Source organism: Haematobia irritans, chromosome 3 (assembly GCF_050003625.1).
Source record: "Haematobia irritans isolate KBUSLIRL chromosome 3, ASM5000362v1, whole genome shotgun sequence".
Lineage (NCBI taxonomy): Eukaryota > Metazoa > Arthropoda > Insecta > Diptera > Muscidae > Haematobia > Haematobia irritans.
In genome coordinates this window covers 60,714,554-60,732,041 of record NC_134399.1, presented here as the reverse complement: position 1 = coordinate 60,732,041, position 17,488 = coordinate 60,714,554, and the positions used below count along the sequence as shown (strand labels likewise).

Below are 17,488 nucleotides of genomic sequence, written 5' to 3'. Positions count from 1 at the left end.
AAGAAGTTAAATATGGAGATCACCACATTCGGCACACGTCTTTGTGAATCTAAAATACCATTACATTGTGAATTTCAGCAAAAAAAAAAATGGGGTGCCTACACACTCAAGAAGTTAAATCGGGAGAACGATCTATATGGGGGACTAAAACGTCCCAGCATAAAAGCGTCGCCCAAGAAGTAGTGAAAATGTTCTTTTTGGATCCGGAAGTAGGGCGAAATTGGCCCAGAAGCGATGAATTTAACATGGGTTTGTCATAGGACGGATATCCACCATTTCAACATCGTTGCAATGAATTTGCATCAGTTCTTAATGTGTAATCCGAATTAGAAATTTGTGAAATATTGCCAACTAAATAATTTTTATAATTTTTAATGATTTTTAATACGGTTGATCTCATATATTTTTAAAAATTCGCAGAATGAATTTATCGTTCTTTTCGACACAATTTTAATAATTTGTACCATTTTAATAATTCATACTCTGCATTTAATCTATTTGGAACAAAAAAGGTTAAAAATACCCATTAAATATACTAAGAAAGGGAGTTATAAAAATTGAATCAAAAGAACTTCATGCGTAGTTAAAATAAGGAACATCTTTGGGAGTACATTTTTGGAAGTGCTTTTAAAGTTGTGCCTTTAGAACAACTTCAAACATTTTTGCTAGGGTGGACCGATAGTCACCATATATATGAACCTAAGGTATGTCTAGATTTCTGGTAAATCGGATGAAAATTTTGGTGTATAGATTCTCAAAACCATAAATTGGGGGATCGGTTTATATGGGAGCTATATCAAAACCTGAACCGATGTAACTCATCTTCGAACTTGGCCGGCATGCAGACAAAAGACGAATCTCTGCCAAATTTCAGGACGATAATACCATTATTTTAGGCTATAGCGTGATTACAACATACAGACGGATCGTCTTAGAAATTCTTCCTGATCAAGAGGACATATACTTTATATAGTCGACAACAAAATATGAAGTAACTTGCCTTTCGAAATAGTATACTCAAATTTTACCTCGTTTGGAATACGAAAAAAAGGTTAGGTTAGGTTAGGTTAAAGTGGCAGCCCGATTAAATTTCAGTCTCACTTAGACTATTCAGTCCATTGTGATACCACATTTAACTAAAAGTACCTATTACATATGGGCACTTCTAGTCTTAACCACTGAACCTTCTCTATTATTTACTTTTGTGGAACCAACCAGATTGCTCCAAAAACATTAACAAACTGCTTAAGTTAACGTTTTCCATGTCAGCCAGTAATCTAAAGCTATATGCTCCTAAAATTCGCTTACGCCTTACACAAAAAGCAGGACACTCACACAAGAGGTGTTTAATTGATTCCTTTTCCTCCACGTCATGACAGCTTATACAATAGTCATTATACTTCGCACCTATAGTTTTTGCAAATTCGCCTATCAGGCAGCGACCCGTTATAGCAGATATTAGGAGTGCTATCTGACGCCTTGAGAACACTAGCATATCTAGTGTGCGGTTTAAGTTTAAATGGGGCCATATTTGCTTGGTGTCGTTACAACCCTTGCAATTTTCCCATCGAATATTGGCCATCATAACAGCCTTCTCACGCAGTAAGAGCTTGCAGGTGGCCAGAGGCATACCAACAGATTCTAGTTCCCCTGGAATATGTAAGGTAGTTCCTAGCCTTGCTAACACATCTGCTTCACAGTTCCCCGGTATGTTCCTATGACCAGGCACCCATATTAGGTGAATATTGTACTGCTCAGCCATCTCGTTGAGAGATTTGCGGCAGTCTATGGCCGTTTTTGAGTTAAGGAACACAGAGTCCAAGGATTTTATTGCAGGTTGACTGTCTGAGTATATATTAATGCCAATATTTGTTGGAACATTACTTCTCAGCCAATTCACCACCTCTCTTATTGCCAATATTTCAGCCTGAAAAACACTACAGTGATTAGGTAATCTTTTCGCTATTCGAATTTCCAGATCTTTAGAATATACTCCGAACCCCACTTGTCCATTCAATTTGGAGCCATCAGTATAGAAATCTATATATCTTTTATTCCCCGGGGTCTGTGTACACCACGCCTCACTGTTGGGAATTAGAGTTTCAAACTTTTTGTCGAAAAGTGGTTTTGCCAGGGTGTAATCCACTACGTTAGGCACATCTGGCATTACTTTGAGGACCGAACTATGACCGTACATTTTTTCCGACCATAGCGATAGCTCGCGCAACCGCACAGCCGTTGTTGCAGCTGACTGTTTGGCCAAAATGTCTAAAGGCAATAGATGTAGCATGACATTGAGGGAGTCTGTTCCTGTCTTACTAAATGCGCCTGAGATACATAAGCTCGCCATACGCTGAACTTTATCTAAACAAGTCGGTTTCTGAAGTGCCGGCCACCAGACTACAACACCATATAGCATTATAGGTCTAACCACTGCCGTGTATAGCCAATGCACAATTTTTGGTCTTAGTCCCCACTTTTTCCCTATTGCCTTTTTGCACGAGTACAAAGCTACCGTGGCTTTTCTCGCCCTCTCTTCAATATTAAGCCTAAAATTCAGCTTCCTGTCCAAAATAACGCCAAGGTATTTTGCACACTCACCAAAGGAAATTTCAGTACCCCCTAAGGAAATGGGCCTAACCGTGGGAGTTTTGCGATCTTTGCAGTACATGACTATTTCTGTCTTTGCTGGATTTACACCAAGACCATTATCTTTCGCCCATTTCTCAGTCATCCGGAGAGCTCTCTGTATAATATCTCTGATTGTGGATGGGAATTTTCCCCTGACTGCTAGCGCCACATCATCTGCGTATGCCACTACTTTTATCCTTTCTTTTTCTAGAGAAAACAAAAGGTTGTTTATAGCAACATTCCAAAGAAGAGGTGATAGAACTCCTCCTTGGGGTGTGCCTCTGTTCACATACCTTTGTATGTTTGCTTGCCCTAGTGTGGCTGAAATACGTCTCTTCATTAGAAGTTCGTCTAACAGCCTAAGTATACCTGGATCAACATTCAGAGTTTTCAGTCCATTTAATATCGAGCTAGGATGGACATTATTGAACGCCCCTTCGATGTCTAGAAACGCCACGATTGTGTATTCTTTGACAGATAGTGAGCTTTCAATAAAGCTGACCAGTTCATGCAATGCGGTCTCAGTAGACCTGCCCTTCGAGTATGCATGCTGTCGTTTCGAGAGCAAACCTGAATCGACGCTAGTTCTAAGATACATGTCTATCATCCTCTCCAGGGTCTTAAGTAGGAATGAGGATAAGCTGATTGGTCGGAAATCCTTCGCACTCGAGTGAGAGGCTTTTCCTGCTTTAGGTATGAAGACGACTTTTGTTTCCCTCCACTTTTCTGGAATATATGCTAAGTTTACACATTGTTTATAGATCACCGTCAACCAGGGGATAATTCTTTCAGCCACTGCCTGTAACTCCGCCGGAGTAATTCCATCAGGTCCGGGGGATTTGAATGGTCCAAAGCTATTTAAAGCCCATTTTATTCTAGATTCCGACACAATTTCCTCGATAGGAAATGATCGCTGAGCCTCTGTTACACCGCCGGAACATGGTTCAACCGTCTGATTTCCAGGGAAGTGTGTGTCCAAAAGTACCTCCAACGTCTCCTCACTGGACGTTGTCCAATTTCCCTCCGATGTTTTAATGAAACCTGGAGCGGTGTTAGTGGACGCTAGTACCTTCCGTAGTCTGGAAGCCTCTGACGTATTCTCAACACTGCTACAGTAATCATCCCAAGAGTTTTGTTGAGACCTTCTCAGTTCTCGTTTATATTCTCTCAGATTCATCTTGTAAGTGTCCCAATCCTCCGGAGCTCTTGTGGACTTTGCTTTGTTAAAGAGCTTCCTGCAGGATTTCCTCATATTACTTAACTCCGTAGTCCACCATGGCGGCCGATTTTTTCCCCTTGGCTTTCCTCTAGGGCATGCAGCTTTCAGTGAAATGTTGAAGGCCTTAGTAATCCGCTCCACTGCGTGTTCGATATCTTGCACAGTGCTCATATTTGTATCCGGCACTTCCGGTATCATCAAATTGAACGATTCCCTATACCTATTCCAATCAGCTTTCCTAACATTTGGCGGAAATATGGTCTTTGAAGTACGAACAGCCAATCTGAAACTGATGTAGCGATGATCTGAGAAGCTATGTTCCCTCAAAACTTGCCACTCAGATATCTTATCATTCAGTTCCGGAGAGGTCAACGTTACGTCCAAAACCTCTTGTCTGTTCCTGGTGACGAAGGTTGGTGCACCTCCCTTATTGCAAACTACCAGGTTAGTACGCAAAATAAACTCTATTAGCGACTCTCCCCTTGCATTAGTATCACTACTTCCCCAAATACTATGATGTGCATTTGCATCGCATCCCATAATGAGTTTTGTCTTTGTTTTTAGTGACTCATCAACTAAGGTCTTAACGGCACAGGGTGGCATATCCCTATCATGTCCCATGTAGACCGAAGATACCCAATATTTGCATGTGGATATCTCTAGACTGGCTACGACAGTGTCTGCATTGCTCAATGAAGGAAGCAGAAACAAGTTTAGTTCGTTTTTAGCAATTATACATGCTCGATTTATATCGTTACCGGTATTATGCAAAAGTTTGAAACCCGGAGTGCTTAATTCACAGATCTTGTTCTTATATATGTATGGTTCTTGAATAAGAACTATATCTATGTCTCCTTTCATCAGGAGAACTTTTAAGGCAGCACAAGCGGCCTTACAATGGTGAAGATTTATCTGGAGGAACCGTAGAACCATCCAAATTTTCAACCACCGTCACATCAGCCGCTTCAATTGAGTCATCAAGGGCTTCCTCTTCACAGATCTCGGTGACTCTCGCAACAATCCGCGGTTCAGCTTTGGTGAGGCTTGAGCCTGTAGAAACTTCCCGCATATGATTTTCGCCATAGTCTGCAGGTTTTATGTCTCCTTCGGCTTCGCTAGGAGACTTTTTCACTGCTGACTCTACCGGAGGCTTGTCCGTTTCGGTATCCTTTGGCTGATCGCTTTTGTATACCTTCATATGGATATCATGAAAGCCATAACTTACGCGTCCTTGGGTCTGGGCTAGATGTTGCAGCGACTCTATGTTTAATATAAACACCGCATGTCGTCTTGGTCCATCCACCTCATCCAAACGACCAACCTTCCAATCGGCGGTTGGAAGATCTGGGTTACATTCTTTTAGTCTCTCTAGTATTGACTCAGGATCAGGAGGGTTTGCCGGTATCCATGCATGTGCTCTAGGTTTAGCCGGTATGTCTTTTTTATCGACTAACTCCAAAGCGGCTCCTTCCCAAACTTCACCAATTAGCATCAATGCAGCTTTAAAGCAATCCATAGACCTCTGGTCTGCAAAAGCTATTAACTTATATCGTCCTTGATACCATCCAGCATCTTGCCGTCGAGGACTTGGTCCGGGAAACTTTTTTCGCACCTCTGAGTAGACACCAGACATCGCGTTCTCAATTTCCCCCCATTTTTGCCTTGGAATCATACCGTCCAATGCTCCTTTATTAATAATAGCCATCACAAGGCTGTCTTTTGCAACTGAGGCAAACGATCTTTGATCCCGTTTAGAATATGGTAGCTCATCCGGTGATCGTTCCCTTTTTCCAGCTTCAAGAATTCCTTGAGCCCATTTTAAGGAATCACTTTGCTTAGCCGACAACGTGCTTGGGTCGACTGATCCTAATTTCTTTAGGATAAACAAAGCATTTCTTCGTTCCTTGAATCTCTTTCGAGAGGGATTGCCTCCTTTTGATGTCGTCACCTTAGAAAAGGTTCGACTTGCCAAAATGTCACCGCCAGTCGACCCGTCTACAGGTCGACTAATTGGGCCTGACTCTTGGTCGCTGCCCAAATTTATAACTTACAGTCGTTACCCGTCCACTGGGCCCTGAAGTTAGCAACCCAGTGGATGACTTTGAATTTCGCTGCATGGTGGTTTATTATTTCCACCACACGTGAAATTCGTAATAAGTACTTATTACGATGAAATCCTCCGCTATTAGAAAACACGTCCGTTCAGTTCGACGGTTGAATTTAGAGTATAATATATAAAAAGGTTAGGTAAGGTTGAAGTTGCAGCCGGATTTAGTTTCAGGCTCACTTAGACTATTCAGTCCATTGTGATACGAAAGAAAGTTTTCTTATGAGATATGGAAACAGGTCATCAGTGTGTATTGAAATGTTTTCTAAAATAGAATAGTATGCTGAAAAATTAGGCATACATATTAAGAGACAGCATTGAATTGGTGCCATATAAATGAGCGACGTCCAATTTCAATTTTAATATTTAATTTAATAAGGGGGTTTCAAGCTCTGGGTTGGTCCAAAACAAGACTACAATTCGGTGGGTTCAACGTTAAGAAAACTGCAAATGCCCATATCTACTAAATTGGTTTCGTAACAGCTTCGAGACGTTGAGTTGATAAACCTTAAATTCCTGATATGGATATTGTGGGTGTATTTACTTCTTTGTTGGTTAAACAACAAAGCAATGTTGTTTACGAAAGTCCATGCAGAGACAACAATAATGAACAATGCGATCTCTTATACATAGGAACAACAAAACGAAATTTACACACAAGAGTAACTGAACATCGAATGGATATAGGTTAGGTTAGGTTAGGTTAGGTTAGGTGGCAGCCCGATATATCAGGCTCACTTAGACTATTCAGTCCATTGTGATACCACATTGGTGAACTTCTCTCTTATCACTGAGTGCTGCCCGATTCCATGTTAAGCTCAATGACAAGGGACCTCCTTTTTATAGCAGAGTCCGAACGGCGTTCCACATTGCAGTGAAACCACTTAGAGAAGCTTTGAAACCCTCGGAAATGTCACCAGCATTACTGAGGTGGGATAATCCACCGCTGAAAACCTTTTTGGTGTTCGGTCGAAGCAGGAATCGAACCCACGACCTTGTGTATGCAAGGCGGGCATGCTAACCATTGCACCACGGTGGCTCCGAATCAGCGTTGCCAATTTTTCCCGCTAGATTTGGCTTTTTTTGAAGACGTTTAGCGGGGAAAAAATGCATCTAGCTTTTAGCTTTTTTTCTGGCTTTTTTTCATGACCCTTTTATCTATTTTTGGCTTTTTTATTTTCGACATGTTCCTATTGAAATATGGATAAAACTTCGATTTTATCTAAGCTAGAATACGGGTTTCCGCATATTTCAAAGCTCAATTGAAACATTAATAATTATTCCAGTCATTATGCGGGCATTTTTGCAGCAAATACACCCGGTTGTAAAGTTTTTTTTAGCATTTGTGAATTTCTCTTATATAAACTATTTTCCTTGTCCAAAAGCCGATAAAGTCGTTTTGTCCTTATACGAGTAGTTAAGTGATTTAACTTAAAGATGGGTATTTTTCATGAAAGAAGGCTAGGGTCAAATCTAAAAATTTCTTAAAATTAATGAATGTCTTTAAATTTGTGGAGTTTTTTCATTTTGAACACAAACCAAAATAGCGTTCAAAAATAGAAGAGGTTTTTCAACATTTTATTCTACTTAAAGTCGAGTCTGAATTTGGAAATTTAAGTTGTCGTTAGCACGTTTTAAAACACTGTGATAGCTCATGAAGAAAAAGGTGAAAAAACGAATAAAGTCAAATTTGACTCGGAATCATTAGTGTACAAAATCTTTGGAACCGAACATAGAAATAATTAAGGAAATAAAGTTTTGAATGTGGTATTATTTTTTTTTAACATCAAAAAAGGCAATAAAAAATTCGTAGTGATAGGATCAAAACAAATCTGCTATTTATTAATGGAATGGATTTACATTTACGAAAATTGGACAACAATAGGTTTGTATGGGAAATTTTCGAATAAAAGTTATTCAGTATAAATTTGCAAGACAGTTAAAATGGGTTTTATTCTCTTGGGCAAAATTAGGAGAATTTTACACGTTCACGAATTTATGATTAATTCGATTAAAACGAAATATATTGATATTTTCTAATGCAGTTCTATGTGACATTGTGCAATATATCGCACATTGGACTTGTTGATGATTAAAAAGCTGATAATTGCAAGTTTACTGGGAAAAATGTTTTTCCTAGGAAATATAAACGAAGGACGAAAAATTTGTGATAGTAATCAAAATGTATCGAGTACGCAAACAGACTTAAATTTTCTTACAGTCTCACAGAAATGGAATTAAAATTAATACAATTAAAATAATATGCATTTTAAGTGAAATAAAGCCTTTAAGTTTGTTAAATTTCAATCAAAAATGTGACTTTTGATACAAAAAAATTTAGCTTTTTTTCTAGCTATTTTTTTAATTTTTTAGCTTTTTTTGGTTAGTTTTTTGGACAAATCTAGCGGTTTTTGGTGAAACAATTCTGGCAACGCTGCTCCGAATGGACATAGAAAAGAAAAATGAGAGTACAGCATTATCACAACATGTATTGCTCCATGGACACACAGCTGATTTTGAAAACGTACGCATACTAAAGGTAAAATTACATACCATGCGTTCAATGCGTTAAATCCGTCCGATGATTGAAGAGTTGAAACTTCTCTTTGAAATTAAAAACTCGAATAGTCAGCCGCAAACAGAAAAAATCAACCCTTCCATCAACGCACAAATCAAAACCATATGACAAGTGTTGTCAACGCACTCGAACGCATTGAAAAGTTAAAAGTTCGTCAACTTCATGCGGCCGTATGCGCCAGTTACGTTGTCGTGTAACTCAAACAATAGTATTTCCCACATTTTAACTTTTTTTGACAATTGCATATAACGTACGCACGCATGACCGCATGGTATGTAATTCCACCTTAATTCAACCTTAAAGAGGGAAAATAAAGAGATAAATAGACTAACACACAGACAGAACAATGAATGTTAAAGAGGACACTGACAATTTAAGCGTTAGTTACAGAGTTGCAATATCTTAATTCACTGTGATAATAAATTTAAGCTGTGTTTTGTTTTCATATCTATTTTAATTTTATATTCAGATTGTCCGCTCAAAATTTATGTTTAAAAACTGTGATATAAGTATTTAAATGTAAATTTTGAGAAAATAATTTTGTAAGTTGAAATCCCAGCAAAAAATAATTATAAAATTGGAAGCACTTAAATATTAGTTTTCATACTGTAGGCACTATTCTGCACAAAGTTGTAGGGGCAGAATTCAGCGTTATTTCTTCTAAATGTGTAAGTTCTTCGTATATAGCGGGAGCCACCGTGGTGCAATGGTTAGCATGCCCGCCTTGCATACACAAGGTCGTGGGTTCGATTCCTGCTACGACCGAACACCAAAAAGTTTTTCAGCGGTGGATTATCCCACCTCAGTAATGCTGGTGACATTTCTGAGGGTTACAAAGCTTCTCTAAGTGGTTTCACTGCAATGTGTAACGCCGTTCGGACTCGGCTATAAAAAGGAGGTCCCTTGTCATTGAGCTTAACATGGAATCGGGCAGCACTCAGTGATAAGAGAGAAGTTCACCACTGTGGTATCACAATGGACTGAATAGTCTAAGTGAGCCTGATACATCGGGCTGCCACATAACCTAACCTAACCTAACCTAACCTTCGTATATAGCGGGCGACGCAAAATTTATTAAAAATTTGTTAAAGTATGGAAGTGCTGAAATTAGCGTAATTCCGTTGCACTAGAGTAAGCGGGTGCTTCCTCCTTCACTTACCAAGTTGCACTTTCGTAAGCAAGAGAAATTTCTGTTTTTTTTTATCACGGCTTCTTACGAACGAACAATTTTGTCCGGAGAGATATTAGTAAAAATAAATCAGTTGATGTATTTGAAGGATAAGGACGTATTTTGCGGACGATTCAATTCATTTTGTGTTCTCTTGTTTTGTGTATTGTTGAATTTAATTCAAGGTAGGACTTACTCTTGCGACCAGCAACGCGGATCGGGCCCAGCTAGTATAATTATGAAAAAGGGAGACTATTACTAATGTGTGTTCATTTCATAATTTTTAAAGGAAGTATATTGCCGCTATCTGGTAGTACTTTAGCGCTATAATGGTTCCAATATTCGAAAGTATTATCTGCATTCTTGAGCGCACTAAAGTTGTAATGATTTCCTCGTGTAAATGTACTGCTTCTGAAAGCGCTGAATTTCATACAAAGGAGAAGCGCATTTAAGTGGGACATTTCCTTATAAATTCATCAGTGAATTCCTCGCAGAGGAAGCGCTGATTCAGCAGGTTTTTTGCTGGGATGCTTCAATTAAAAAAGTGTAATCGATCATTTTATTATTTTTCAAATAGACGAAATCCCCTGGAAGAAGTCAACAAGTATTGACGAAACGTTGGGATAAAAATGTAAAAAGGGTTTCTTCTTTACATCAATGAATTTAGGTCCAATTAGCTAAATAAGACATAAAAGGAACAGAAAATATTGACCAAGCAAACGATTAAACATAAAAAGTTAGTACTCCCTCCTTATTTAGCGGTGTTTAGCTATATATAGAATGGTAATGCGTGCAAACTTGGATCATCTCTAATGGATTTTACATGGGATTGTCATAGGACGGAAGTATCCCATTTTTGGATCCTACGCATTGCTTTAGAAGTTGTGCCTTGGATGTTCATGATAAAAAAATAAAGAAAAACCCTTCTCAACTTCCATGGAAGTGAAAAAGTCAAACGGAACAGATTCAAATCCCAGCGGGGATGATTTTTTTTATTCTTTTTTTTTAATAATTTTTTTCTTTTTTATTGATTTTCTATTCTTTTTTTGTGAAATTTAATTGTATAATATATATAATAAAACTGCATCGAAATTTTTTGCGAAATTTAATTGTCCAAAAGGACTGCATCTGAAGTTAAAAAATCGATAGGAAATCCCGGGATGTGCTTTAAAAGAAATGTTTGTGGACTTGTCCAAAAGGACTGCATCCGAAGTGGAAAAAAACTTGATGGGGGATTCCGGGATGCGTTTTAAAATAAATGTTTGTGGAATAACGTCCAATTTTTTTGCAGAGATGCTATAGATATCTCTTTGCGGAGCGAGATTATACAACCTATTTTGGATGATACACATTGACTACACGAGCCGAATTGTTTCATTCAAAATTTTCCTTGATGGACAATAACCGAAAATTGGTTTACAAGGTTGTGTCATCAAATTATGAAACCAATATACTCCTTTTTATGGAGGTTGTAAAAACGAAAAAATAATGCAGCAATATGACATGCATTAATTATACATCCTATATGCCTAGAACATTGTAAAATATGGATATCGATCTACATAAGAATATGTATTAAATGTTGTTAAATGGAATATAAAGAAACTGTTAGAGTTAGATAAGTTCGGTTGTAAATTATGGGTTCAAATTTTAGTATATATATCTTTCACATATATGTATAGCCTGATTTTCTATGATTTTAACATATCAAACTCATTTTATTACTCTCTTTATATGGGATAATAGAACGATATCAAATTTTATTTATATAATGGATTTCAGATTTAAACTGGGCCTTTAGAGTGTGGGGGCTTTATATGATACTTTTGGCTTGGCAACTTTACATCAAATTCTTGTATTTGAAGATTAGTAGAAACAAAGATTTCAAATTTAGGCCGATAGCCTCTAGTGGCCTTAGAAATACGTTTATTATAATTTGTAATTATAATATATTAAATAATAAATTAATAAATAAAAATACAAGTCCAAAATTGTTGTTTCATTATTCTAATAGGCAAAGTAATAATAAAAAATCGGTTACTCACCTCACGCAATAAACCAAACAAGACGTCAGTAGAAAGTGAACGTTCATGCGCTTCGTCCATAATTATTGCAGAATATCCATCTAAATCTGGATCTCTTAAACTTTCACGAAGCAGTATACCATCTGTCATGTATTTTATGACAGTTTTCTCAGATGTACAATCCTCAAAACGAATAGCATAACCTACTTCTTCTCCTACAATGCGAAAAAAGCAACTATAACTTTGTGCGACTTTAAAAATATATCAATGCTATACTTACCTAATTTTGTACCCATTTCATCGGAGACACGTTTAGCCACTGACATAGCAGCAACACGACGTGGTTGAGTACAACCAATCATACCAAAATTACTATAGCCATCCTCATGGAGATACTGAGTTAATTGGGTAGTTTTTCCACTGCCAGTTTCACCGACTATTATGATGACCGAATTCTCTCGTATGATGTTTAAAAGTTCTTGACGGGCCGCAAATACAGGCAAGAAACGCCTCTGCTCAGATATGGATTTTTTACGGGAGAAATCACTCGTTCCCGTAGAGCTATCTTGATCACGCATGTGATCGGCGAACTTTTGATCTTTTCTATAGTCGGCCGTATCAGTATCTTTGTCATACTTGGCATCTTCTTCGTCTGCCTTTTTCTCAATGCCCATTATATTACCAAGTTTAGTGCCACCCAATTCCCAATGCTTTTTTTGAGCCTTGCGTCTTTCTTTTTGTTCACGATAGACGCGTACTAAAGCGCTACCTTTGCGTGCCAATAGGGCCATGTCTGATGTGGGATCTTTTACTGGTATAACCGGTTCGGGTTGTTTAGTGAAAACAATACGTCCATCTAGAAATGGTGGTATAATGTGATGAACTAAAAGATGAACACGTTCCAAAGCTTCTTCGTCGAAATCATCATTGACATTGATAGACATAACCACACCCGATGTCAACATTCGATTCCGTTCCCACAATTCATTGTCCTTGTTGTTTTGTCGTTGTTGGGCACTAATACGTTTGGTACGCTTTTGCTCGAGCATTTCTTCGCGCTTCTTAAAGTATTCGGCATTAGCTGATCCAAACGGATTGTGATCATCGTCGTAACCTTCGTCAATATTGTACCATTCACGATCAAGACGTCGTTGTTCTTCTTCCCACATGTCGCGGTCTTCTTCATTTTGACCCCACGGTTGGCGCGTACTACGACTTGTGGACGGCGTAGCTCCAGAACGTTTGCGATCATGGGCCCATTGATTATATTTATGGGAAGGTGTCGGTCGGGTTGTATCATCCTCGCGTTGTTGATCCCTGCGCGATCGGCTGCGGGAACTAGAGGAAGAGTGGGATACAAAACCACTGCTGTTACTACGTTCTGACCAATCGCCCTTCTCAGAGCTGGCATAAGACTTTGGTGTAGGGAAGTCCCAAGATGATTTCCGATACGAACGTTCACCTTGCTCATCATCGTCCCATGCACTACCGGACACTGATACTCCAGACGGCGTTTTGGGTTCATCTTTAAATCGTGGTGTATTTACACTTCGAGAACTATGGTCTCTGTCGCGATCACGATCGCGGTCCCTATCCCGTCTTCTTTCACGACTTCTATCACGATCGCGGTCTCTATCTCTATGACGATCGCGATCTCTTTCACGGTATTTATCTCTAGATGAGGAGGACCTGCTTCGATCTCGATCATCCCTGTGTTCTTTAGACGAATAGTGGACTCCTCCTTTGTTTTTATCTCTTTTGATATGTTCTCTCAGGCGTTCTCGTGCTTCTTCCGACACTCCTCCGGTATGGGATGGCGTTTCATCTTTATGAGCTCTCAGCTGACGACTGACTTTTTGAAAACTTTGCGTATCTGGCTTCTTAAAAGCAAACTCACTCACATTGCTAGGAGTTGAAGGCGTTCTGTTACCACTCCCTTTGTCATCATCATCATGCTCATTATCTCTGAATGAGATGAGACGCTCCTTATCTTCACGTTCTTTCCGTTTTTGTGCCGCCAATTTATCCAATCCCAAAATCGAAGGTTTGGGAACTTTAAATTTATTGCCTTCATCAGATTTTGCTTTTTTAATAATAAGACCGCCTCCAGTGCCACTCGTACCTTCCAGCCGGTGAATGCCAGATTCGTCGTCATCAGCCATAACTACTCCAAATTATTGCAAACCTTTTTTTTGGAGTAAAATAGTTACTCGAAACGTTCACACCGGCAAATTGAATAAACTATTGCAATAATCACACAATAATAACATTGTTTTTGTTGGTCTTCTGTTGCGTGAAGGTAAAATAACAGGGTAACACATGCTGATATAAAACAGATAGATTCCAGAAGGTGATTCAGAGTATTGAAAACATATTTTAAGTCGTTTTTTTAGGTTGAAATACGTGTAAGAACTATATTATCGGCATGTACTCGAAATCGGTTGGTAGAGTTTGCGAAAAATTCACAGTATGTGCCGATAACGCTGTTCTTATGGGGGAAAACAAACAACCGAAATTAGCACTCAGCTTTACATATACCAAAAAAGGCATTTTCGCAAAAGCTGTATACCGGAAATACATGGCAGAACTTCCTTATTAGCATCCAATCGAAATTTCCGGTATAGACACATACCATGAATTAGATAAACGTGATAAAAACAACAAGAGAGCGTACAACTAGCAGATTGGGGGGTAAAAGCTCGCGCCAAGTTTCCATTAAGCCTGTTATGCATCTCTGGCGGAAAATTGAATCATGCGACAGGAATTTTCACAAGAGCTACATACTGGGTTTAAGCCTGGAACGCAAATTTCGTTTATGTGCCTATAACACAATCTTTATATGTATTTCTTATGGGAGCAAAATTAAAAAATCGATAACAATGTCTCACCGAATTTTCGTTAGCAAATATAGCAATGTATTTCTTATGGTTAGCGGAAATTTTGTTAGAGGTGCATACCGGCCTTAATGAAGAAGTTGCTTACCAAACAACCTAATCAGCGCTGATTTTTATGGGCGATGTTCCGATTTAGAGCAGCTTTTACATAGCGCTAGGCTGTCCATTACATCTCTTTTAAAGAGAACATGTTCTCTTTTTGTGTTCGTATCTTTTTGTTCACTCTCTTTTTTTGGTGCGTATTTTTATGTCCAACAGTGCTCTTTATGTACTCTATTTCAAAAAAAAAATCCTAGATTGATGGAATTTTATTTATTTAGTAGGAACTCGCCACAATTGATCGCCACTAATTGTTTACTGGGTTAAATCTGTTGACAAATTAAAGGCCGGAACACAATTGCGACGTTTCGACGTACGGCGTAAAAATTAGAAATATATGTAATTGAACGTACGACGTAAATACGCCAATACGTTGTCGTCGTCAATTGTGGGCGAGATCATAGGAACATGTGTGTTTTATTTTTGACAGCGTATTTTTGAATTTATTTTGTTTATTTTTTAAGAAAATGTGATTCTTTTTGTTTTTTATTGTTGTATTATATTTTTATTTCGTTGTTTCTATCATTAGAAACTATTATTATTTTAATTTTAACATCAATAAAATTATTCATTATTTAATAAAGATTTTTTTTATTGTAAACTCTTTTTTAGTTAATATGTTCTCTTTTTTTATAGCGAAAGTTATCTTTTGGAAATTATCCATATGGAAACCCTACATAGCGCTGATATATTTGCTACTTTGAAGCACTGACTTTAAAACATCTATTACGCGCCAGTAGTGGCAGTCTATGCATGTGAAAAAGATGCTCGATTTAGTAGAATTACTCTGAATTGTTATACAATCTGGGGTTGCATATGTTATAGCATTGTTGGTATGAAGAAAAACATGCATTTGTTGCAATAACGTAAACGAATGATCATAAACTAGATTGACTACTCGTTTACTTTATTGCTACCGACACATACAGTGTGGATGCACTGCTTACTTTATTGTATCCCAAAAAGGGCAACTAAACTCTTACTGCTGAAATATATTTTTGCTGGGTTATTACCGATTGTTTACATTTTACTCTAGTAAGAAATACATTGTAAAACTGTGTTATCGGTACGCATACGAAAATTTTCCTTGAGCTGTGTACCAGGCTTAAATTGTCTAAATTCGTCACTGTCAAATACAACGCCGACAAAAAGTGAAGCTATTGACGACGAAAAACGTCGCGTAACTTTTTGTCGATAGCAAAATAAATCGGCAACAGAATACCAATTACAGACTACAGACGAAAAGCGACCTCGATGACGACATCAGGAATAAAGGTGAAGGTTAGGAATAAATTATACGGTATGATGGCAGCCCAACATTTTAGGCTCATTTAGGCAATTCTTATGACATATGTAAAAAAAGATGTTTCCCAGCATTGAATTTTCATGAAAATTAATGATATTCAGAAAATATTAGCGGAAGGCATAGAATTACAAAATCAGCAAGACGACAACTGCTTGTCTGTTTTAGCTATCACGAGCATAATATATCGATATCTGTAATATATTTTTTAACAACTATATTTTCTTTATTATCTAAAATCTAACACCAATATAACAATTTTACAGGATTCTTATAGATAAGCTAAAATATGTGTGTACCTTTTTCCATAGGACTAACACTATACTGCATTATAAAAATATATTCATATATAAATACTATTTCCATTAATACTATTTGGCATGTAATCAATACTATATTTCATCATCGCTGTTCTGGGTGCAAAGAACCTGTTCCTGCCACCAATCATGAACTTCATACACTGCATTGGCCTGATTATTAAATGGAAGCAGTTTTGTACCAGGAATAATGTGTGGCATTAATCCTGATGGACTACCTAGTGCTGGAATATGTCCATGATCGAAATGATTAAGCATTGGATAGTGAAACTGGCTTATATCGGCGGCAAAGAAACTGTTTTTCTTGTGACCTGGCCCAGAAATAACCGGAGCTGGCACCACGGGAAGTGTACTTGTTGTCATCGAATTTTTCTTTTTCTGTTGATTTGCAATGTGCAAGCGTTCCTTGTCGCTCAGAGTTGAACGCTGTTGAGGATCTGAGGATGTTGGAGCGAGAAATTTACGGCCTGCTGAACTTCCAGTGGAATCGGATCGATTCAAAGCATATCCACGTTTTGTGGCTGCTATGACACGTTGTGTAGCCTGAACGGTGGCAGTTTCTGCTGCTCCCGGTGTTGAAGCCATGGCGCTCGTACTAAGATCTTTTTCCTCATTTTCTGTAGAACTAAAGGTGGGCGAGAAAGCATCACTAGTAGGAGGACAAGTAGCAGCTGCTACGGAACCACTTATTGTTGCTATTGCTGACTTATCTCCCAGACCAGTAGGAGTCTTGTCTTCCTGTACACTTGGACGCATCATGGGTTCGTTGGTAGCACGAAGTCCAGCTATTAGAGAATTTTGTTGTTTCTAAAAAATAAAATATAAGAAATCGTTTACATATTCTTTGTAACGGTCAGCATGCAAATCTAGCGGAAATTTCATTATCATGTCAATAATAAAGTTTTTCATATATTGCTTATGGAAGTAATGCGTCGTTCCCAAAATACCTTTATTCGTACAAAATGTCTGACAATCAGCTTATAATGCGTTTTACAGACTATATATTCTTTACAAACGGAATGTCTGCGTTTGCAAAGAATCTTACAATGTGTCCAATCGGTACGACAATTCGTTGATGACTACATAAATGAGATCGGTGACGCATATGTATATAGATGTTTTCTTATGAAGCCCGGTATGCAGCTCTT

The 17,488-nt window shown here is 38.1% G+C and overlaps 2 protein-coding genes across 3 annotated transcripts in view; both read right to left on the bottom strand.

Moving 5' to 3' along the window:
• The window catches only part of Prp16 (ATP-dependent RNA helicase l(1)G0007), a 110,827-nt gene extending 96,851 nt beyond the window's left edge, over positions 1–13,976 (bottom strand). Inside the window, exons 1-2 of the mRNA XM_075299186.1 lie at positions 12,008–13,976; positions 11,749–11,942 (exon numbers count right to left, since the gene is read on the bottom strand). Coding sequence (XP_075155301.1) covers positions 11,749–11,942; positions 12,008–13,889 — 2,076 coding nt within the window. The 5' untranslated portion in view covers positions 13,890–13,976. The remainder of the gene's footprint in view (positions 1–11,748; positions 11,943–12,007) is intronic.
• Positions 13,977–16,225: 2,249 nt separating this feature from the next.
• na (sodium leak channel non-selective protein na) overlaps positions 16,226–17,488 on the bottom strand; it is a 37,881-nt gene continuing 36,618 nt past the window's right edge. For both annotated transcript variants that reach the window (XM_075299662.1, XM_075299663.1), the window contains exon 19: positions 16,226–17,147. In XM_075299662.1, the coding sequence (XP_075155777.1) occupies positions 16,416–17,147 (732 nt within the window). In that variant the 3' untranslated portion in view covers positions 16,226–16,415. The remainder of the gene's footprint in view (positions 17,148–17,488) is intronic.